General features: G+C 49.9%; 1 protein-coding gene and 2 pseudogenes across 1 annotated transcript; 1 reads left to right on the top strand and 2 right to left on the bottom strand.

The window, feature by feature from the left end:
* The first annotated feature begins 10,789 nt into the window (after window positions 1-10,789).
* Window positions 10,790-13,491, top strand: LOC136488689 (beta-glucuronosyltransferase GlcAT14A-like; annotated as a pseudogene).
* A 1,547-nt stretch (window positions 13,492-15,038) lies between these two features.
* LOC136488680 (uncharacterized) lies at window positions 15,039-19,551 on the bottom strand. The gene has a single exon (XM_066485527.1). It carries the CDS (start codon window positions 17,033-17,035, stop codon window positions 15,182-15,184), a length of 1,854 nt encoding a protein of 617 aa, XP_066341624.1. The 5' UTR covers window positions 17,036-19,551; the 3' UTR covers window positions 15,039-15,181.
* A 147-nt stretch (window positions 19,552-19,698) lies between these two features.
* Window positions 19,699-19,881, bottom strand: LOC136511906 (U2 spliceosomal RNA; annotated as a pseudogene).
* Between the last annotated feature and the right edge of the window lie 4,433 nt (window positions 19,882-24,314).

Genomic DNA, 24,314 nt, shown 5'->3' with positions numbered 1-24,314 from the left:
CGGGCCGGCCGGGGGGGGCCGTTGACGTGACGGGTCCTGTCGTGCCACCGACCATGGCGCGATAGTGCCGCGCCCTGATCTGTGGCGCGGCAGGAGCAGATATATACCCCACGCGCGAGCCCGGCCGCCTGCACGCAGGCCTGCCCTACCCGCCCGCCCGCCACCCGAACGCCGCCGCCGCAGCCGCCAGCCGCCGCCAGCGCCTTGCCTGCGGCCGCCCGCGCCCACGCCCGCCCGTACACGCCGCGCACGCGCCCGCCCGTCCTCGCCCACTCGCCCACGCCGTGCCCGGCCACTCCTGCCGCGCAGCGCCCTCACCGGCCACGCCACGAACGTCGACACGTCAAGACCGCCCGCTCCTAAGGTACCTCCCTCTCGATTTCATATTTTTTTTATTATTATGTAGTATAGTTAGTATTTTTTATATCTACTATTAGTGTCTTTGACCAAATTTATATAATAGCGTACTAATATTTATGAAACATAATATGTACTATTACATTAAGCATGGAGTATACTTTCGTAATAAACTTATTAGGAGATAGAAATATTGATACCGTTTATTTAGTTTTGATCAAACTTAAACATATTTGACTACTCGAGAAGCAAGATGTGTATTTATTTTGAGACGGAGAGATTACTTGTAATTTTAGAACCAAAGTTTTATATGGATTGATTATGTATTTATTATCTAGTATAGTTAGGATTTTGGGTTTAGAGATTTAGGCTAGTTAGGGTAGTGAATTTGTTTGTGAACTTACTAATGTTAACTTGAATTTTGTTAATTTGAATACTCTAACGCTTTGTTTATCAATTTGTAACAGGATGGCCCCTCCCACGTAGCACCCGTTGTACCCCATTCTGGAGGTGGAGTACGACGACCAGCACCGAGCACACATCTTGAGTGACAACGACGCAGAGGTGTTCTTGCCTCCTTTGAGGCCCCGCACTCACACCAGGGCGCATCAGTGGGACGAGTGTTATACGCCGTACATACGGCGTGTCGGCTTCCTCGAGCTTATCCGTGTTGTCAACCACGGTCTTCCACCCCTTGATCCAGCACTACTTACTGCAACTGTGGACATGTGCGAGTGCATTCTTTATACGTAAACTTTCTTGTAACAAATTGGAGGCAACTAACAGTCGTTCTATTCTTATAACAGGTGGAGGCCTAAGACCCACACGTTTCACCTACCGTGTGGCGAGATGACCTTGACGTTGCAGGACGTCAATGCTATTTTAGGCCTTCGGTTGGGGGGACTTCCAGTGACAGGGATAGTTGATAATGATCACTGGAGGGAGCTGGTGGCTCAGTTTACTAGTTTTCTTCCACCGGACGATGATGCTTTCAAGAAAAATAAGTGAGTAATTCAAGCCTATTTAATACTTGCATTGCTTTACAGCTGGCATCAGGTCTCATTTTCTTTGATCAATTACAGGAAAAGTTCCGGTGTTTCGTCGTCCTGGATCACAGAGCGCTTTGAGTACTTAGACCCACAAGCTGAGGAGGCATAGATCGACAGGTTCGCTCGAGTGTGGCTCTAGCACTTTCTTGGTGCTTTCCTCTTCCCAGACGCCTCGGGCAACACCATCAGCTGGATCTTCCTTGACATACTTCGCCAGCCGTGGGAGAACATAGCGGGGTACAGCTGGGGCAGCGCAGTCCTGGCATGGACGTATCGACAGCTATGCGTTGCCTACCGTCGCACCTCAGGACATGCGAACTTTGGGAGTTGCTCCTACCTACTCTAGGTTTGATGTTGGGAACGATTGCCCGTTGGGAGGCCTCTTAATAATAGTTTACCAGTAAGTACTTCGGTTCATTATATTCTTCCTGGCAGTTAGATATGATGAGATTATTTGTTGTTAATTCATTATCGTGTTCAATGCAGCAATGGAACGGGCATGATACACTCCCTACAGCTCTGTATATCTGGACGAAAGCATAGTTAGTTAGAGAGAATACGTGACGCAAGTACAGGGAGTATACGGACGGTCTCGACGTCCTGACACAGCACCAGGTTACGCTCTCTATACTATCATAGCAGTGTCTTCTTCGATGTACACTATATCACAACCTAACACAATTACGAAATTTTAGGTGTTTTGGTGTCTTTGGGATTCTCCGGAGCTCCAGGACTATCTAAGTCCTGTCACTAGGGACGAGTCACACGAGTATCGCTGCGACGTCCCTCTTATTTTCTTCCTTGTGGTCGAGATTCACTTGTCCATCCGGGTCTGCAGACAGTTTGGAAGAATGATAGGCTGCCCACCACCGCTTTACTCCACCGATCAAGTATTGCACGGGTGCGTTATCGATTAATAACAATGCTACAATTCAGAGGTGTGTTTGGTACAACTAATATCGTTTTGTTACAGGTTTGACCGTAGAAAGAGGTACAAGACCAAGGATTAACGCGTGACACACAACTCGTATATCCATTTGTGGCAGACCAGGGTACCACATGCGGTCCTTGCGGGTTCTCCACACGACCAGCACACCTTCGATGAGTACCTGCGGTGGCTTCATAGGTCTACGAGGACACATATCAAGCCTCCGTACACTGACGTGGCGATTGACGAGGACTCGGAGGAAGAGGTCATCGAAGATGTGTACGCCGTCACCACTAGGGAGGACACACAGCTACAGAAAGCCCCGCTTCAAAGATACGTGGTAAGATACTTGAATAGTACAATTTGTTATCCTTTTGGTATTAAGTATGTGTACTAAAACTGTCCAACCGCGTTTATGTACCCAGGCGACACAATTGGCAAGGCTGTCCAACGAAGCAGCGTTTTGGCTTCACGAGTCTAGAGGGCAGGGGCCAGGCATTCTCGCAGCTTTTGTGGAGGTAAACATAAACTTGTCCGTTTCAAAAATATATCTTTATTGTATATGCGTTTGGCTAATGAACTAACTTTAACGTCTATTTATGTAGAAGGTGAAGAAAAGCTGCAGGAAGCTAGCTCAGAAGTTGAGCTGCATGGACACTCCTTACGAGGAACTGCCACTCCCCACGTGGTCGGGTGGCACGTCTTCAGCCTCTTTGAGGACACCAGCCACCTCTTCTCAGCCGATGACGCAGGGTGCCACTTCCGTGGTGCGTACACCACCACATCATAGCGCTAGGAAGGACCCTGCAACCGAGGACGAGGAGGACGATGACGACGACGACAAACCCCCAGGCTTCCGCGGACAGCACGACCAGTGGGACGAATGGCCGCAGGACGAGATCGGCATATCTCAGCTAGGTGGTGACCCGTTTGGCACCCAAGGAGCCTCACAGGTACTAACAAAGATAGTTTGTTTCAATACGTATGCTCTATGAACTAACGATCATAAAGAATTATAAGTAATCGTGCGTATCATATACCTGCAGGGTACAAGCCGTACGCACCGTCGACGCGACATACCGATGTTGGCTACACTCCCAATGTGTTGCCAACAAATCCGAAGAGACAGAGGCGTCCGAGGGATCCTTACACTCCTGGGTCTTAGTTTGTTTAGGTCAAACGAATATTGGCATCCGAAACTTGCGGGGTTATTTGGTTATGTTATGTCAAACTTATGTCAAAACAATGAATATGTTATGTGACAGCTTGTCAACTTGCTTCTTATTCGTTTCGTTGAGTCGTGGCAGCACTACCGGCGAGATTAAGTACCATGCGTTCAGGAATCGGCAGTCCCTGCGTATCTGGACACCGATGGCAATTTTTCCTAACTGATTAGTTAAAATGGTGCATAACCGTATTATGAAAGACGAAAAACTAATCATTGGCTTATCAAATTCTCTATTCGGCCATAAAAAAACTCAACAAAATACGGGCACGACGCGTTTCGATTCTACCATCCAGGTAGCCCGGGCCGGCGGCAGGCGCAGTGGCCAGGTGGTGTGGCTGCTCGCGCGGTATGGTCGGTCCAGCCGCGCCACGCAACAGGGCGCGACACTGCCGCGCTAGGGACGGTGGCGCGGCAGGACCCGCCACGTTAGCGGCCCCCCCGGCCAGCCCGCGCCACCATGCATGGCGCGGCACAGGCATTTGGCCGCGCCAGGGCAATAGACGCGGCCAAAAGTGTTAGTTTTAAAAAAACGACAGTGTTAGATTTAAAATTATATTAAAAAAGGGTTAAAATTAAAAAAAATCTCTATTCTCATGAAACATGCTGTCCTGTTGGCAGCGTGTGGCCGCCCGCCTTCGTCTCTCTCCATCGTGCGTCCTGCACGCCGCGTCCGTCCATCTTCCTGCTGGCCCTTGTGTCGTCCTCGTCTTGCTCTGGTGCTAGATGTGGCTGCCTCTCTGACCGCTTCCTACGCCATCCCATGGCATAGCCCTCCGTCGACGGCGCGTAGTAGATGAGCTCCTCTACCACAGGCATACGCAGCCGGCCAGCCGCGCGACCCTCCTGCTTGTTACGGTGTCGTGCTGTGCCGGCTGCCTTGATGCGCCTCCGCCCCCTCCTCGCGTAGATGTCTTGCGCGTCGCCCGTGCTGATGGCTGGCCTACTAGTGGATGATCTTGGTCGGCAACAGCATGGTGGTTTGGCGCAGCGGGGCCGCGCGCGTAGCTGCGCTCCCTCCGTGTGGCAAGCACCAAGGAGATGTTGCACGAAAAGCGTATGTTGCAAGCGTATGTTTCAGAGGTATGTTCCAAGTGTTTTCTCATGAATGTTGCAATGGCTATACACGCATGTTGCAAGAGTCTGTTCTAAATGTTTCATCTGTTTCTGAGACGTATGTTGCAAGAGTTTTATTTGGATGTTGCATGTGTTTCACGCATATGTTGCAAGTGTTTTATCTAGATGTTGCATATGCTTGCAACGACTTTCAAGTGTTTTCAGGCGTTTTGCAAGTGTTTTAGACGTGTATGTTGCAAGTTTTTCAGACGTATGTTGGAAGTGTTTCGTTGCAAAAGTAGATCGTGTGTTGCACATGTTGCAATGGGGCCCACATGTCGTTGTAGCATGCTGCTAGGGCGTCGTACATGCGGTTCATGTGTGAATTGGGTGTGGGAAGCTGCCGGCGTAGGCACAGGCAGTCCCTGCGTGCTCGATACAGAGCGCGGTTGCAGGCGGTCCCCATGTGTGCACGGGAAGCGGAGCTAAAGCGGGCGGTTTCCATGTGCAAGCGGAGGGCGCGGGCAGGGTGACGCGGGCGCGGGAAACGAAGGTGGCACAGGAAACGGAGAGGCGTGCGACACTAGGAGGCGCCGATGTCCGGACGCGCGTGTCCGTCCAGACGTCCGGGCGCTAGCACCTCCCTCTAAATATAGGTGTTTGCATTGAATGTATGGGGAGACCATTTAGAGAGAGAGAGAGAGTCGTATAAATTACAAACGCGACAGCTGAGTTCATTTGTACATAATCTGCTCCGAAAAGCAAAGGATGAATGCTCCCCACGTGAATTTGTAGTAAAATTTTATAGAATAAAAATCATGACAGTACCATCCAAACATTTGTACACATGTTAATTGCATCCTTGTAAAAGCATGCTCGCAATGCTCTCCAAAGGGAAATAGGGAAAATGTGTTCTCATTGGGGAAAGACGAAGAATGAAATTCTATTCTATTCTCATGAAACATGTTGTCATGTTGGCATCGTGTGTCTTTCAATTAATTCAAGTACGGAGTACTACCTATGAAAAGGTTTTCGTGCAAGATGGGTGCAACGGACAGGTTGATGAGAAGCGCAGCATGGAGCTTTCAGGTCCGATCCGGTGAGATCTCTCGGTCAGGCACTCAGGCCCACGCGCTTCTGAATCGCAGTCGAACACAAGCCGGCAGTCAGGCAAAACAGTTGCTTGCAAACGAACCACCGATTATTGTCTCGGAATTTTGTTTCCGGAAAAGGGAATTATTGTCTGGAGTTTAAGCCAAGAAACGTGCGTGCTGTAGTAGAAATCTCTTGACCCTACTGCAGTTTGTGTGCACGCAGGCGCCCCCGGAATAAATCATGCGTAGTTTGCAGTTGTACAAATGTAAAACAAAACAATAAAGAACGGGAGACGTCTATTTTTGGCCATCTAACCATTGCTGGAGCTTGGTTTTAGCCATTGAATTAAAAGAATGAAGAATCTTTGATCATCCAACTATCCATACTATTCATATTTGACTATTTGGCTGTTTTGAGGGTGGTTTTCGTGACGTGGACGACTAGTGGTAGTCAGGTCCCTATGTCGTCATTGTTTAAATTTTCAGAATTGTTCAAATGAACTACAATTGAGAAATAATGTAGATCTTATAATTGACGACTTTTTAAAATCATTTAGGGTCCAAAAAGTTTTGTTTGAAGTTCTCATATTTTTAAAATTCAATTTTTTTTATTATTTATAAGTGAACACGGATGGAGAAATGACTAACCACAACTTTGTACATAGGACTTTTTCATTTGAAATCATTTACGGTCCCAAAAATCTATTTGAAGTTCACAAATTTTGAAACTCAAAATTTTTGAATTATCCAAACAAACTAGATGGAGAAATGGCCAAAACCAAAGTTCTAAATCTCAACTTTTTTATTGAAAATTATTTATGATCACAAAATTCTATTTGAAGTTCTCACATTTTGAATCCCGAAATTTTCAAACCACCCATCAAAATAGTTGAATGGCGAAATATGAACGGTATCAATAGTTGAATCGTCAAATTTTTTTGGTTTTCGAGTTCAATGAACAAAAATAAACTCAGACGATAGTTGGATAGCCAAAATAGACTTCTCCCATAAAAAACATGTAAGAATTTTTAATAATGTGGGAAATTTTCCGATAGGTCTCTTTAGAACAAAAGGATTAAACTATGAAATTCCTTAGGATTTCAACGGGTATATAAAATCAAAGAAATTTTGTAAAAAAATAGTATGATGATAGACCTCGTGTAAATTTTCCTTTATGTTTGTCAGTTCCTAGATTTTTCCTATGTTGTATTAAAAATTCATAATATAATCTTTTCTGTATTTCAAATTTATTTATGTCCTATTTTTTCTCTATCTCAAACAAACCGGCCATCAGTGGCTGTCCATAGCTTACTTGCTAATTAGCCCATGGTATACTCCTTTTGTTTTAAATTATAAGATGGTTTGTTTTTCCTGCGTACATTACTTTTATTATATATTTCTGATATTTAGATATATTGTATATTTAAATGCATCATGTATCAGTAAAAATAAAAAAAAACTTATATTTGTAATCAAGGAAGTACTTTTGGCTATTTTGTTTGTAGTGCCGAAGCAAATGCAACCAACTCTGGAGGAGCGGGAAGCTAAAGGTAAACTTTGTCCAAAGAGTAATAACTAAATAAATAAATAAAGCATCCACACACCAAGGAGACAGCACTCTAGGCTAGCGCACTGGAAATCCACCATCGTCTAATGATTTGGAGCGATGAATAAAATAACAGCAAAATTAGGGCTCACATCTCTTCACCTTATCATCATGTGACGAGAGCATGTCAAAAGCCAACTTCAATCAGTGGCGTGCCCATCAGATCTCAGCCAAAAGTTTTCTTTGAAACCCAGAGTTTGTGTTCTATAAACACAACAATAGAAAAAAAATATAAAGATAGAATGTCCTGAAATTATGAATCCTAAGAATTGAAAAAACACAGAAAACTATATGATTGGAATGTTTAGATGGAGCGCATGAAGGACACAAGGATTTGATGAGAGAGTGTGATACAAAGGTAACTTTTTATCAGGTTCAAACTCTTAGGTGTGGAGTCCTCTGTGTTCCTCTGAGCATCTCTACTGGTTTACTAATAATCTATTTATGTTTAATTTTTCCTTCTTTTATCCCTTCTCAACATACAGATCTAGCATCCTCATCCGAGATCTCACCGATCTGCACTACCACCATAGACACGACAAATGCGTAAGTGAGTTTGTGGCAGCATAGTTCATCCAGCATGCAAAGCGAACCTGAGTTTTTTATGACTCTGAGACGTCACCCAAAAAATCTAGGTAATTAACCACTATGTAGTCACATCTGGTGGGCCCCACCCACCGCGGCTGCCGCCACCGAGCGCAGTCGCCGCCGGGCCCGAGTCACGGCTGAAGGAGGACAGGTCGCTGGTCCTTGTTGAGGACGTCTTGGATGACGACGACGCCTCGGCGCCCAGCTCGCCGTAGCGGCCTACTCTGCGCCCGGCCTGTCGTCCTCTCTGTCCCCCCTCGCCTCCCCCTTCCACCCTGGGGACGGCTCGATGGGGCGTTCCAAGGCTCGTCGTTGGGCGGATGAGGACCTTGACGACTCCGACGCGGAGAGGTCGCCGGTCAGCTCCCCAACCTCCTACCTCGACGTAGTCCGCCAGGGGTCGCAGCTCCGGACGTCGCCTTTGCAAGAACGTGCCAAGCCGCGCCTCATCGTCGGAGGCTCTCATGGCGACGTTGCTGTAGAGCGGGGCAAGCGACCCCTGGCTGAAGGAGCCCGGCCATCCAACGTCGCCAGAGGCGCGCACAACAGTGCTACTGGTGCTGGCGCTGTGCACGGGAGGCACAGCCGCAAGACTCACCGGCCACGGTCGTGCCCCTAGTTGATGCATGGCCTGCTTGCTCGGCCCGTGGAGGGTCGCGTCCCCGCCCGACAATGCCTCGGACGTCGCGGATGGGGCTCCGCCCGCAAGCGCATCTCCGCTCCGGACGTCGACAGCTGGCGTGAGGTCTTGTCGCAGGGGTCGGTTAGTGCTGCTGGTGGGGTACGCCCCGCCCATCCTGCATCGGCGAACCAGCGGCCCCCTACCCACTATCCGACAGATCTACACGGGAAGTGCTTCAATTGTCTCTCCACCACGCACAGGGTGGCAACTTGCAAGTTGCCCCCACGCTGCGTCCGCTGCAAGGGGTTTCGACACCTCGCATGGGACTGTAAGCAGCGGCGGAAGGTGCCTCCTTCTAGCTCCGGCACAGTTGGTGCCCTAGAAGGCCGGGAACGATGCCATGTCCAGGAGCGTATCTTGGGCAACCGACCACGTACCTAGGGCGGCATGTCGAGCGTGGTTGGAGCTGTGTCGGGTGTGGCTACAGCAGTGCCAGGTGCGACTACATGTGGCGGCGGTGGGCGCAAACGGCGGAGACGTCGCAGATGTCGGCGCCGACTGAAGGGGGGCAACACCGCTGCGGCAACGAGTGTCGCCACCGACAGTCATGGGCGGTCGACAGGGACCGCCCAAGCGACACCGGACTTCACCTCGGTCGCTGCTGGAGCTTAGGCATGGCACGGTGGGCCGACCAACGCGATGGGCATCGCTGAGCATGACCCGTTGACGCTCACGTTGTACCCGGGCGCCACGCATGATCGCGACATCTCGGAGGACCCGATGGTTGATGAGTTCGTAGCCTTGCTCGTCGGCAGTCCCATCGTCACGTGGCCTTCCCTTGAGCGTCTCCCGTCAACTTCGACGCCCCCAGCTTCTAGATGAGGCTCCGGCGGTGGCGGCCCCCAGCTGGAGGTTGTGGACCCGGCGGTGGTCTCCTGTGAGCTGCAGACACCACCCCCGCGCACCATTCGGTGGGCAGTGGACTCGCCGAAGACACACATGGTCAACCTCACGGTGGATGGCCCTCCCGGTTCACCACCGGGGGTTACCCAGCAAGCTGTGGACAACGACGACTCCGCCAAATGATGCCTCGACAGCTTCATCAGCAATGTCACGCGTAAGAGGGACTCACCGCTGATTCACGAGCCTCCCAAGCAACCTCCTACTAAGCCGGTGCTGCCGTGGCGGAGCAGGTGGTTGGCGGCTCAGAGCCTCTCCCGTGTGCCAGCTTCCAAGCGAGGTGAGGTGTTGATCATGCAGCGTATGGGCTACACCAAGGGTCCATCTGCGTCATCCGCTTTGGAGTTGGAGACCTTTGATAGGCTTTTCGACGGCAACATGACTGCGTCCGAAGCCGAGGCGCTGGACGAGCTCTTCCTGGCCGTTGGAAAGGCACGTCCAGGCAGCCGCGAAAGACGCAAGGCCACCTCCTAGGTCCCAAGCTGCGTCGATATTGGTTGTTCTCCTTTATGTAATATCGAAGCATGATGTCTTTTGTTAGGATGGTCCAGCTTCGGCTGTGTTAGGCCGACCTCTTTCGGCGCTCGCTAGAAGCGTGTTGTATGTTTTGTTTAAACTCTTTTTCTTAATACAATGATACGTAAATCTTTTGCGTATTTGGAGAAAAAAACACTATGCAGTCTCCATGATAGAGAGGATCGGGCTAGCTTTTTGTTTTGGCCATGAGAAGTGTAGCAAGCACAGTACTCATTCGAGTTTAGGGAAGAACAATGATCTCGTGTCGCCATTGGGTGCATACAAGCCTCGACAAGGACACGGTTCAACATGGTGCATGCCTAGGATCATAGCAGTGATCGATCATTTCATCTCGAGGAGGACTATCTGATGGATGAAGAATTGAAACACATGACGTGATGTTCTCCTAGCAGCAAGTCGTCCAAATGATTGTACAACCAGATATATGTCTTGTTGCAATGGACGGGTATGTCAGTTTTTGATGTCCCACAAGGCCACAAGGAACCGGCTCTTCTTGCATCTTTGGCAAACTCTAGCAATCGAGCTCTCTGGACACCGGCACGATTCCGACATGTACGATAACGGTGAGCATAAGCACGCGTATAAAACAGTGAAAGTATAAGAGGGTTTACACCGGCAAGGATTGATTCTCTCCCATTTTTGGACAGCACAACACGTGTGCAGCTGCCACGGCCGTCGTCGATCCTCCCCATTTCGGCCCTGGGGCCCACCCGTCAGGCCACTCCGCTCCACATCCCGACAGGGACCTCCCTCCTCCCCCAGAGCCTTCCTTCGCTTCTCCCGAATGCTCCAACCCATCCAATCGCACGCCACTGCGTGCTGCTCTCTGCTCAGAGGTGCTAGATCCCATTGATTTGATTCCAAGAAAGACCGCGAGTAATCCATAGATTGACCGGTCGAGAGCGAGAGAGAACGGATTGATTCCTGATTGGTAGGTGGAGACCGGAGTCAGAGGAGCTCATCAGCTCGCAGCTCAGGGTCCCGGGAGATTGATGCTTGCATGGTGATGCGGCCGCGGGCGATGGGGCTGAGCAGCATCCGGCGGGGGGTGCTGGCCTCCGCCGTCTTCACGGCGCTTCTCGTGGCCTCCATCCTCCTCCTCCCCTCGCTCCTCCTCACGGGCAGCACCGGCGGCCCGGCCAGGAGGTGGCCGTTCCTGTTCCTGTCCCCGTCGACGTCCGCCGACGAAGGCGAGGAGCAGCAGCAGGCGCGGTACCCCGTGAGGTTCGCGTACCTGATCTCGGCGTCGACGGGGGACGCGTCCCGCGCGGCGCGGCTGCTGGCGGCGCTGTACCACCCGGCGAACACCTACCTGGTGCACCTGGACCGGGAGGCCCCCGCGGAGGAGCACCGGCGGCTGGCGGAGCTGGTGCGCGGCGGCGTGTACGCGCGCGCGGGGAACGTGTGGATCGTCGGCAGGCCCAACCTGGTCACCTACCGCGGCCCCACCATGCTGACCACCACGCTGCACGCCGTCGCCGTGCTGCTCCGCCTCCGCCGCCGCTGGGACTGGTTCATCAACCTCAGCGCCTCCGACTACCCGCTCGTCACCCAGGACGGTAATACGTCTATATGCTGTTGATGCTTGCTTGTTGTTGGTCCTCAACTGAATGAAGTGTTTCTGAATTTGGGGTTGCAGACTTGATGGAGGCGTTCGCCGGGATGCCCAGGGACCTCAGCTTCATCCAGCACACAAGGCACCTGGGCTGGAAGCTGTAAGAACTCTGTCCTGCCAGCGACCATTCATCCATCATCGATTCACTAGTCACAAAGACAGACACGGCCTTTGTTGAGCAAAATGGATTGAACTGATGGTAGCTCTGCAGAAAGAAGCGGGCGCGGCCGGTGATCCTGGACACGGCGCTGTACGAGGACGGGAGGGCGGAGCTCATCCGCCCGGGGAACATCACCAGCAACCTCAGGAGGTGCCCACGGCCTTCAAGCTCTACACAGGTACTACTCGATTTTGCTTGCCGTAAAACTGTCATCCTTTTTCCTTGCATAAAAAAAGGGGGAGTTTTTGCACGAATTCGAACTACTCTCCGCACAATTAATTTCCACTCCACCAAACGAGTCCGAAAACCTGCCTTGTGGTACATTGTAAGCATGCTTGTGAGTAACCCCATTAGGACAGGCATGTTTCGTCAAAGCGGTTGTTGATCGGACGGTACGGTACTCCCCGCGGCGCCGACTCTCTGGTGTGGTGTCGTGGCACAACGCACCCGATTAGGAGTATGATGCCATGCCAGTGGTTGCTCCCTGGATTTCGATCGAGTCACGGATGTGGGCGTGAGCCCGTCCGTGGTCGACGAATTCCGGTCCGTCCCAAAAACAATGTTCGGCCTGTTCGCTGATTGGTTTTTGGGCTGGTTTGGGCTGACTGGTGTTGGTTTGTTGTGAGAGAAAAATACTGTTGGCTGGCTGATTTGGGCTGGCTGAAACCATCAAACTAATAGGGTGCTTATGTGGAATGGCGGCTAGTCAATGCAGCAGGTGAGGTGGCGCAGTTCGCGTACGGATCCACCTTCATCGCAGCGCAGTTGATTATTCCCTCAGATCTGAACCAGCGGTGATCCACGCTTGTTTATGCTTTGGAGCTCGCGAATCCAGCCAGAGACCATTGCATTGGCAATGGCAAAGCCAAAGATGCATGCATTCCTCTTTGATTTTTTTTTTGGTACTAATAAATAATGTCGTCTTGCTTCCAAGAAACGGCACCAAACCAACGCCGACATCCATCTTGCAATCTTGCTTTGCAGGGTCGGCGTGGACGATGCTGTCGCGGTCGTTCGCGGAGTACTTGACGATGGGGTGGGACAACCTGCCGCGGACGCTTCTCCTCTATCACGCCAACATCATCTCGTCGCCGGAGTTCTACTTCCAGACGGTGGCGTGCAACTCGCGGCGGTTCCGCAACGCCACGGTGAACCACGACCTGCACTACATCCGGTGGGACACCCCGCCCAAGCAGCACCCGCTGTACCTCACCGCCAGGGACTACCGCCGGATGCTCCTCAGCGGGGCCGCCTTCGCGCGCAAGTTCAGGGAGGGCGACCCGGTCCTGGACCGGATGGACAGGGACATCCTGCGCCGACGGGAGCCCGGGCACTTCGCCTACGGCGGGTGGTGCTCCGGCGGCGACGAGGGCGAGGGCGAGGGCGAGGGCGGCGGCGGCGTCGCGCTCTGCTCCAACCCGCAGGAGGAGCCCGGCAGGCGCGGGGCCATCATCAAGCCCGGCGCTGGATCCAGGCGGCTCAAGGCGATGCTCAGCAAGATGATGTCGCCAAGGAATTTCAGGAGGCAGCAGTGTAGGTGAAATGCATTGCATTGGGTTACACTGCAACATTGCACTCTACACATCACTAGTTCTTCTGATCAAACAAGTTACATGCCGTTGACTCATTTTGTACGTATGTATAGAAAAGATCTGAAACGCATCAAGCGGTCCAAGCCAATTTTGGTTCATAAATTGACACAAGTCTGAATGAATTAGGGAGATACAGATACTCCTACTGATGGCACCAAAAAAAAAAGATACAGATACTCCTACTGATGGCACCAAAAAAAAAAAGATACTCCTACTGATCACCTAATACACAGAACAATAATTTGACCACATTTCCATTCAGCTTGCGTGCACTTCCCTCTTTGGTCCCGCTTGCCCTTAAACATCCGTTTCTTTTTTTCATCCGAAACAGTGTTTTTCTCTCATAAATTCCTCCAACATTCTTCTAAATCATTCAAATTCCTTCATAATTACTGCAAGCGAACATGCCCTTTTATATCAATAAGCAGCAAGGAAACCAAATTTTACTTTGCAACCTCAAAACACAATGGGAAATATATATATCACTAATTGATGGAATCCTGCGGGCCAATTTTCTTGCACGTGTCAGCAACACATGCCGATTTTGTTCATGGAAATGGGCACAATCTCCATGGCGTATTCCTCGGTAAAATTCTACTTTCTACTAGTAGTTCAAAATTACAAGAAAAAACATGAGTACCTATAGAGCTACTTTTCAGTTATGAAACGGTGTTTTTCTTTTACAATATTTCTGCATAAGTATCAATATAAGCCAAATTTTAGCATAAACGAACAGGGTGAAGCCGAGTACACTTAATAACTTAATTATGTAAGAATTCTAAATGCTCTGGCATTGTATATGGCAAAAGTACAACGCCACACCCACACTACCTGAGCGAAGATGGCATTATCCAAAAAAGGGTGATTGGGTGAAGAACTTTATGGTATAAAACACGGCATGGGCTTCATCTCCTTTACCAATTACCATCAAGCAGGCACGCAGGCAGCAGGGCAACGACGCCAATCGAGGACAAGCATATCACAGCTCACGCCAGCGATGTAGTATTTCTGCAAAACTTGTCGGTGACAAACAGCAAAGCCAAGGAGTGAAAACAATTGTTTTCTCGCAGACATGGCTGAAAGTACCGTTAGCTGATTTATTACGAGAGAAAAATACTATTTATTGATTAAAAAAAGTATGACTTATAAGCCAAGCGAACAGAACGAAGAAGTTGGACGTCCTGGTCATCTTTTGCATTGCAGCAAAAAGGCCAACCTTTCAATCGGGCCAATCATTGTTACCAGATGGACATCTAAGTACCTCTTTGGCATGACTTATGCTGGCTTCATCTATTTTGTGCAAATCGAGGCACTGTAGCGTGAAGCCGTTTTGTAAGCTGGGGTTAAAATGAACTAGAAGCCGAAAAAAACCAGTTTTTCTGGTTTCACCGGCTTTGGCTTCACCGGCTTCTGGTAAAAGAAGACTTAAGTCGTTGTGCCGCGGTGGAGGGAGCCCAGTCCAGTGCTAGTACTCTACGGCCCCTCCACCTTTTTTTGAGGTTTAAAATTTGTTCTAAAAAAATTCAAGATTTTACTGAACTGTCTTCTAATGCGGAAGCTAATCATGCAGAAAGTTGTTTATTTTAGAACGAAGAGAGTATGGCCTTCAGACTAGCAAACGGGCCTATATCAAAGCTACTTATTTTATTAACAGTGAAACACCCACAGGCTACATCTCAAAAATGGGATTATTCGGAACTCACAACAAACTTTTGGCGTCGGTGCTCTATTAACATGATGAAGACTGAAACTTGTTGTGAGCACATTAAACTACCGGAAGTAACAAGACCTACTACAGCCAGCGCCGTGGTCTACTGCCCGCCGTCACCCCTGCCATGCCACGCCGTCGCCTCAGCCGCTGCCACCAATGCATCTTGTTGGCCCGCACCCGGCTGGCCTTCCTCAGTTTTATGCCTGCCGGTGCCCTCCGCTTGCCCTTCAAGTGCCGCCGCATTGCGTCGAATGGCGTGTGCATGTTCCCGCCACCGCCGCACCTCTTCTCCGGCACGCCTACCACCGTCCGGCGCCTAGTGTTCTTATCTTTCCCTTTCGCGCGGTGGAACATGCTCGTAAGGTACTGCCACGGCGAGTTGAGGTGGCCTGCGCCGCGGACGACGCTCCTGGACGAGGGGCCCGCCTCCTGGCCGCCCCCGAGGTGGTGGTGGTGGTGGTCGTGGCTGTGATGGAACACCGTGGCGATTTTGTCCATGAGCATCCGCAGCCGCGCCACCCGCTTCTCGAGGATTTCCTGGCGGCGTCGCCTCGTCATTGAGCGCGACACCTCAGGTGCGCACACCGGCGGCGCAATGCCCCGTGGCGCCGTCACCGGCGGCGAGTAGTAGTAGGGATTAGCAAAAGCACGTGGCGCTGGAGATGCCGATGAGCTTCCGCTGCTGCTGGACATGTCCGCGCTGGAAACGTCGCTGCCTTGTTGCCTCCCGCGCGATGTCTTCCCTTCTACTGCAAATCGGCGTCGTAGGGAGCGCTCCGTGAGAAGAGTGCTGCTTGGTCTGATGCGGCTTTGTATGGTTGCCACCGTGTTGCTCGAGGAAGAGCGTTCGGCACGCTCCACGCCATGACGCGACGTCATGCTCAGGGACAACCCAGAGTCCAGCCTCTCGAAGAGACGCACCGAGGAGGAGCTCTCCGCTCCCACGTGCCGCGGGGTAGCACGGCCACGCAGCCTTGACGACGGCCCCAGAGACAGCTCCCGTGACACGGAACGCCGGCTGCTGCTCCTGCTGCTGCTACGTTCCAGCGAACACCGGTCACCACGGCCGGAGCTGCGACGGATGCTGTCCCGGCGGTCGGCAAGCCGAGTACTACTTCCGGCCACCGTGCCATGTCTCGACGTTCCAGCTACGGGGAAACGGTGGAGGCTGAGGCTGGAGTGCCACTGCTCTTGGCTTGGACGGTGTCGTGCCGGCAATGCGGTTCTCGACGAGCGGTTGGTAGCGAGGCGAGCAAGGAGAGGCTCTTCCGGTGCATGGTGACGGGCGTCGACGTGGAGGCCGGATCGGGCTGACACTGTAGAATGTTGCAGGTTTAGCCGGCGCGATGGCTCACTGGCCAGGAGGCTTGGTCTGGGTGAGGCCACTGGCCGCCTCGGGCGCTGATCGGCATGCTGTGTCCGGCAGTCTGATTGCGTGGACAGCTTTCCCTCTAGCGCAGGGGACACTAGAGAACAACCTGATAGCATCTTTGCCTGCCTCCGGACAGCCTCCTGGGTAGCATCCTCTAGTATCTTCATCAGAAGAGCCCTGGATGCCTCATCTAAATTTTCACCTGCTGGATCCGGACCCTTGTGAAGCAGCCTGTATAGGCTCGTCAGCGCCTCCAGATCAGACAAAATTTGTTCCATCTCTGCTTCCTTGTTGTTAAGAAATGATGAACTTGCTTGATCTGTTTTCTTTGGAGACGTCAAACCAAGAGAAAACGGAATCACCGAATCAGAAGCGGTAGTAAGAGCCTTTGCCTGCTTCAGGAGAGCATCATCAAGCAACTTGTTCATAAGGGCCTTGGACGTCTCATCTAACCTTTGAAGCAGCCCGTATAGCTTCTTGAGCGCATGTAGATCAGACAATACTCTGTCCATCCCTGTTTCTTCTGGCACTACTCCGTCGTCGTTGTTCGTTGTTTTATCCATCTTCCTTAAGACAAATGGGAGTGGAAATCAGAAGCAATAGAAAGCCCACCAAATGCCGTGTGGCAAGGAACTTTGAAAAGGTTGCTGCCGTAAGAACTGGCGTGCGGTTCCACCACTTTGTAGTCTGCACGACGAACTGACAAAGGGGCAGGACGCGGCCTGGCGGAGGAGCGAGAGGGCGCGGCTCGAGAGCGAGGAGGCGCGCGGCCTGGCGGCGGAGAGAGAGGGCGGCGGCGGACGGGCGGAGTCGCGAGAGGGAACCGTAACGCGCGTCGGAACTTGAGGGGCATCGGGGGAAAGAATCGTCGCGGTTACTGCCTTCAGCCTTCCTGTGACAGTGATTTTCTTCTGGCACCACAGTCCACAGAATCACAAGTGTGCAGTGACAACTGACAACCCGTTTTACAGTGGTTGCTTAAACTGCCAGGATCTGGAAAGGAAACATGAGCCTACGCAAATGCAGAGAAATACTGTTGTGTTTACAAATGGCCGGCCCTATTTGTTTCGCTGAAATTTGGCTCGTGCTGATGCTGATTTGTTGTGAGAGGAAAACATTGTAAGTTCACTGTAAAATACTGCTAAAGTAGTTCAAGCGGATCTTCACTCCTCAGATCTTCAGAGTACAGGCGCCTCCATCGGAAGCAGTTAAAACATACTAGACTTCGCTTCACCCACAGCATTCGGAACTCCGTGGCTCATCTGTGAGCAGACACGTCGCCTATGCTGTTTTTTCAGAAACACCTTCTAAGTTCGCATAAATAAATCCGTAGTCCAATTTGGTGGGGTCGTATAGTAAACATGTTGAGTTATTTTACATTTAAGACCCTAACGTAAAACTTATTTTAACACCAAGAAGAAGAAAAAAGGAGATCTCCTTCTTTTTTGCATAAAACCACCCGCATGCAATTTTATAGAGAGGCCCTCCCGCTACCCATCGGCTAGCGCTCCCACCCCGACGCTAGTTCCTTGTGCAGGCCTGTTGGAATCAGAATGCCCTAACCATCCATGAATAGATGTTGTAGCCACCAAGAGGTGCCATTTGTTTGTATACAACCAAAAAAAATATTCTGATGGACCATATGCGTGCGTAATGTTGGCTATAGGCTGAGAGGCATATGACCAAATTATGAAAACACAAATAACACCTTCTTAAAAAAAACTAAAATAATTCTCCATGATCTTAGAGCAACTCCAAAAGTCTCTCTATATCCTTTCTTGTCGATAGGAATAGAGATTTGATTAAAAAAATGATCTCCAACAGCTTCTCCAAAAATTGCTATCCTCTTTCCGGATTTCTCGCTAGCCAAAAATAGAGAGAGCGGTATTGGCTCTCTAGAGTATGCACAAAATATTAAAAAAAATTGTTGAAGGGTGAAAAGATATAGAAAGTTATTCAAATCGCTCTCCAAATAATAATTTAGAGAGTGAATTTAAAAAGAAATACTTAAGCATCTCCAAGAGCTTTTCTTAAACTCACTCTCTAAATTATCGTTTGAAGTGACATTTGAATAAAAATTGCTCTAATAAAAATTGCTCTATATATCTTTCCATCCTCCAGCAGGTTCTTTGTATCTTAGTCCCACTTTACATCTTTAGCGAGCGAGAAATACGGAATAGTAGATGATATTATTTGAAGATATAATTTTAAAAGTTGTTAGAGGGCATTTTTTCACCACAATCTCTATTTCTATCAATAAAGAAGTATATAAAAGAGACTCTTGGAGTTGCTACCCACTTCAGTCCTACTCCACTTTAGACCCTGTTCATTTTACTTCGAAACCAAAGGGAATTGTGAGGGGTTGAGAGGGATTAAATCTCGTACAAGTCAAAATCTTCTCCAATTCCCCTAATTCCCATGGTTTAAGGATGAAACAAACAAGGCTTAGAGGGTTGAAGAATTGGACCAGTTTTCTTCTGGTATTATTCAGTCGTTCCAGTATTTTGCTAGGAACAGTAGACATTCCCTTTCTTACACTTGATCGATCAAGACCGCGAGGAGAGAGAGAGCGAGAGAAAAAGGCATGCATCCTCCTCTGCTGCTTGCATTGCACAGGTAGCCAGCATGTATATGATGCATGGTGGGATGGAATGGAAGGTAAGGTGCAGACTGCAAGCATGTGCCAGAACACAATCTCCTCTCTTGGGCAGGAACGACTCATTCAAATTTCAATTCAATTTCTACTTCATCAGCAGCGAATTCGTGAGAGGACCAGCCGACCAGGTTTCTTAACATTCTGCCATTGATCACGACTGTGGAATGGAGACACGATCGATTCAGAGGAGGAAACCTTAGCTCCCAACACGAGACCAAAAACATATATGTGCAACCTCGATTCAGAGGAGCTCAGCAGCGTAGGTTCGTTGGATAAGCAATAAGCAAAGGAAGAGGCAGGGCCACTTGGGATCAGGTCAGCCGAGCCTACAAGTTCCTTTTCGGCCCGGCCCATTTCGCCCTCCTTCTCTAGTGATTATGGGCTGGGGGAACTACCATGAACAATTCCCTCTTATACATAGTATATCTCTGGCTCTCTGGTTTCAATACAAGTGGCTAAAGCTCAAACACAAACCAGTCCTGTCAGAACTGTTTAACATTATTGGAATAAATTAGAACCTACCACCTCAGTTAACTGAGCCCTGGTAATCAAATTTCTAACTAGCATTGGTTGGGGTGCGCCGAGCCCTGCCAGCGGAGCAACGGCTGGGCGACGCGCGAGGGCCCCAGTGGCAAGCCACTGTGATGGACCCTGCTCAATAAAAATTAAATTTAATACACGTATCAGATATTAAACTGATAAGAACAGATACTACACTACACTTGATCTTAGCCAAAAGGCCGAAAAAGGTATGCTTTGACCTGCTGCCCTAGGTCTCCTTGTATAGCCGAGTCCCCGCCTCTGTGCTGCTTGGCTGGGCGAGGTGGGACTAAAGGGGATGAAGCTGCACGCACTGCGTGATGCTTGCGAGCTGCGAGCGTGAGACTGCTGCGTCGGTCTGTCGATGTTTTTACCACCGATAGCCTGCCACGGTGGTACCCGGGGCAGTATGTCCGGGCTTCGGCGTATGCTGAACTCGATGGTTAACGCAAGAGACAGTCGATTTATCCTGGTTCAGGCCCTCGATCGTGGATCGAGTAATAACCTTACGTCCAGTCGGCGTTAGCCTTTGCGTTGGATTGATTGTGAGTGTTGTGTTGTACAATTGTCGTTCTCTTTGTCCAGGAGCCCTGCCCTCCTTTATATAGTCAGGGGGCCAGAGTCCTAGTCGGTTTATAATGAGAGTTACTAGTAGGATTACTGAATAGTACTACTACTAGGATTACAAGGGAAGAATCCTAGTTAGACTAGATCTTCTCTCTCCTTTGTGGGGTATCCTGTGGGTCCCGTATCGACAAGCCCCCGAGCACTTCATGGTTGAGCTCTGAAAGTCTCGTTTTGCTCCTTTAGGTCTTGATGAGTAGGAACAAACGTCATCCGAGTGCTTTCTGGAGTGAAACCTTTTAGCGCTTCTTAGGACCTTCGAGTGGTGAGTGCTTTTTTGAAGAAAAAGTACATCCATCTGGTTGTAGCCCCCGAGCCTCTTGCTATTTGGAACAAGGAGCTGGAGGATCTTGTCTTGAAGTTGCTCTGTTTGTTCGTTGAAGTTTTATCAAAAAGAACTCGAATATGGCTCGTTCCGGGTTCTTTTTGTTGTAATGTCTTGAAGTGGTCTGCGTTGAGGAAGTCTTTTGGTGACGTGCGCTTTTTCGAAGAAAAAGTGCACTCACTGAGTGTAGCCCCCGAGCCTCTTGCTATTTGGAACAAAAAGTTGGAGGGTCTTGAATCTTTATGTTGTTTGAAAATTTATGTTCTGAAGTAGTTCCTGAGAGTTGGATTATGTCATCATCTGAGTAGTTTTGCGGCATCTTTCCGAAGCAGCCCTTTAGTCTTGGATTAAACCATCATCCGAGTAGTTTCGCAGCATGCAGCCTCCGAGCGTATATCCTTGTTGTTTTGTTCAGGAAGAACTCGGATGCGAGGTCTTGGCGTATTCTTTCATAGTCTGCTGTTGTCAGATGTAGTTGTATGGTGATGGTTGAGTGTAAATGCCTTTTGTTCACGGGTTGTACTGTGCTGGTATATTCTTCCGAATATGCCCGTCTTCGAGTACTGTTCCCTCTCGCCTGAGTCATCCATTATTGAGTCCTGTCTTTTCACTATGTCCTTTGTTAGGCTTATTTCGTTGGTACTCCTAGTCCATGTGCGCCGCTCCTTTGATCTATAAATACTATCCCGGAGTGCTTGTTTTCATCCATTGAACATTCTGTTGAAACCTTCGTGGTCATGAACATGGTAGTTTGTGAAGTAGAGTAGCCCCCAGGCATATTTTGTAGTTCCTTTGCGTCTTGTCGTAGTTGGAGGAAGTCTTGTGATAGGGATTAGAGGTAGTCTAATCCCGCGACAGCATTGTGCCAGGATGTACGTGGCGGTAGTTGGAGGAAGTCTTGTGATGTGGGCTTCGTTCCTTCATCTGGCAGTTCTGGGTTGATCCTCGTCGCCTGTCTTGAGACTGTCCGGTGCAGATCAACACTATATCTAGCATCACATCGGTCTTGGGTAGACAGATGCCCGCCGGCCTTCTCTGCTCCATGTTGCCTTGCCGTGCTGTCGATTTCCGCCTTGGATGCACTGCGTCCGTCCTTTGAAGAAAACAGTGTAGCTGATGGCGGTTTGTCCTTCAGAGTAGCAATTTGGGACACGTAGTCATTCCAGAGCCTAGCCGTGTCCGTGTTCCTCTTTGCTACTTTGCTTTTCGTGGTACCGAGTTCGTTGGGTCTTGTAAGATTTGTAATCTTCTATTTTTGAAGCCACTTGTAATGGAACGAATCTTGTCTTCTGAGTTGTCTTTTACTTTTCTGCTGTGATCCATGTCGTTCATGAGATTACCGAGTTCTTTCTTAAATAACCGGGTTCTTTTGTTCCTTGTGAGGTAGCCCTTTCTTTCTTCTTGGTTTGACGAGTTGTTCTTGTAGCGATCTGATAACCCTGCCGTGGTGCTGAATGGATAAGTCTGAAATCTGCCCGTTGATTTGTACCGTTGTGTGGATTTGTGCCCTCCGTCGTTTTAGCTGCGTCGGTAAATGGACCGTTGCGTTCTCACACTGTGTTTTAACGGGCCTTGTGGGCCGTTTTTATTACTGAAAAATCTATTTAAAGACCTTTTATCTTCCTTTCCCTTGCTCCCCAGCTCTTGCCTTTAAACCCTAGCTTTCAGAAATCCGCCGCCGTCATCGTCGCCGTCACCCGAGCACATCATCCTAGCTTCATCTTCCCTAGTGCCTTTTTTGCTTTCGCCAGTTCATGGGAAAGAAGAAAACCGCAAGCAAGTCCCAGGCGACCTTCGTGGACGAGGAGTCATCCCTTTCTTTGATCGAAAACCAGGAGTTCGTGGCCATGAGGGCTGCTCAGAAGGTCTGGCCGGCTCCAACAACAAGCGAAGACCAGCTGCGCGAGCTCGTTAGCGACGGCTTGATCCAAGACAAAGTCATCGCTGAATGGAGAGTTCCGGGCGAGCATCGCGTTCCAGCTCTGGGTCCTGGTGAGATTGTCCTCTTCGTTTCCTTTGTCCGCGCCGGACTTTGCCTTCCTGCTTCCGCCTTCCTTCATCAGTTTCTTGGTTATTTCGGGGTTAGTCTGAACCATCTAACCCCCCAATGCCGTTCTCCATCTTTCTGTTTTCGTTCATCTTTGTGAAGCTTTCCTTGGAATCCCTCCTTCTCTATCTCTTTTTCGCTTTTTCTTTCGTCTAAAACCTCAACCTCGCCGTGAAGAAACCAGCGTTCTTGACGGTTGCGGGATTCAGTTTCGTCAGGGTCTCAAGATTAAGTTTTTTGACTATGACCTGGTCGATTCTGTAAAAGATTGGCGTGCCGAGTGGTTTTACGCTGCCAATTTGATCCCTTCCCTTGTCGTCCACTCTAGATCTAGTCCTGTGGTGAATGACCGATGGGATAAGAAACTTGAGTCACCTACTGAGATTCAAGTGATCCAGCCACTCCTTGATAGGATTAGTATGCTGAAACAGCAGGGTTTGACCGGCTTCGGTATTGTTTCGAGCTTTCTTCGTCGCCGGGTTCAACCTTTGAAAGAGCGGGAGCACCTTGGCTTCGAGTATTCTGGGGCCGAGGATCCTTCACGCATGGTCCTAGCTCTTGAGCTGACCGGTGAGGAGGTACTCGAGCATCTCCAGAAGATGCTGAAAGGAGTGAGCGTCATTCCTCCTGCTGTCTCTGAGTTCTCAGCCAACAACCCGCCCCCAGCTGTGAGTTGTCTATCTTTTTGTTTGAGTACTTTATGTACTCTTGCTGCATCCATTTTTGCTTAGTTTTTCTTTGTCTCGGTGTTTTATCCTTTTTCGCAGGAGCTTGGGCGGAACTTTGTCGACCCGATCCCTCTCGATGTTCTCCCCGCCGTGGTGGAGACTGGGGATAAACTTGCTGGAACTTCTGCAATTAGTAAGTCCCAAACCTCTACCGCCCTTCCTAGGGTTTCTTCCGGATTTGTTGATGTATATGAAGAATATGTTCCTCGTCTAGTCCCTCGCGGTCCTCGCAGTGTCCCGAAGAGGGGGCGAACGGATGGGTCTTCATCTGGCCTGCCTGTCTCCAAGAAGCCTCGCAAACCAAGTACTCCCTCAGGTACTCCAGTTGTTGCTAGCATGCTCTTAGGTGAGCACATTTAATACTCTTTGTTCCTTTATTTTCCTGTTTCTCTCTTGAAACCGAGTACTTTTTATCCTCTTTTCAGCAGGTGCTCTGGTTTCCTTGGCTGAGGGAGAAGAGGATGATGAAGTACCCCTCATCATGCGGCGGTGAGTTGTTTTTCATATTCCTGTTGCATTGAATTTCTCTTCTTTGTCTTGACTTTTAGTCTTGAACTTTTTGAAGTAATCGGAGGTCGGGTGTGAGTTCTTCCGAGGCTCCCGCGCTGACTTCTTCTGAAGCTCCGGTGTCGAGTTCTTTGGTAGCCTCGGTCCCAAGCTCTACCGCTCCTCCAGTGCGGAGTTCTTCCACGGCTCCAGCCCCGGCTTCTTTCGCGGCTCCGTTGTCGGCTATCCCGCTCCCGTCGCCAGGTGGCAGGGACGTTTTCGCCGTCGTGGTTCCCCCTGCGAGGCCTTCTTTTGGCTTCGCGAAGAAGAAAGTGGTCGGGTGAGTAAATTCTGGCTTTTTTTTGGCTTCTATCTTCCTTCTTCTGGTTCTTATCGGTGTTTCCTTTTATCACTTTTTAGTGTTTCGTCTTCTCTC

Source organism: Miscanthus floridulus, chromosome 1 (genome assembly GCF_019320115.1).
Source record: "Miscanthus floridulus cultivar M001 chromosome 1, ASM1932011v1, whole genome shotgun sequence".
Classification (NCBI taxonomy): Eukaryota; Viridiplantae; Streptophyta; class Magnoliopsida; order Poales; family Poaceae; genus Miscanthus; species Miscanthus floridulus.
The sequence above is the reverse complement of the archived record's forward strand: the minus strand, read 5'-3'. Positions and strand labels throughout refer to the sequence as shown.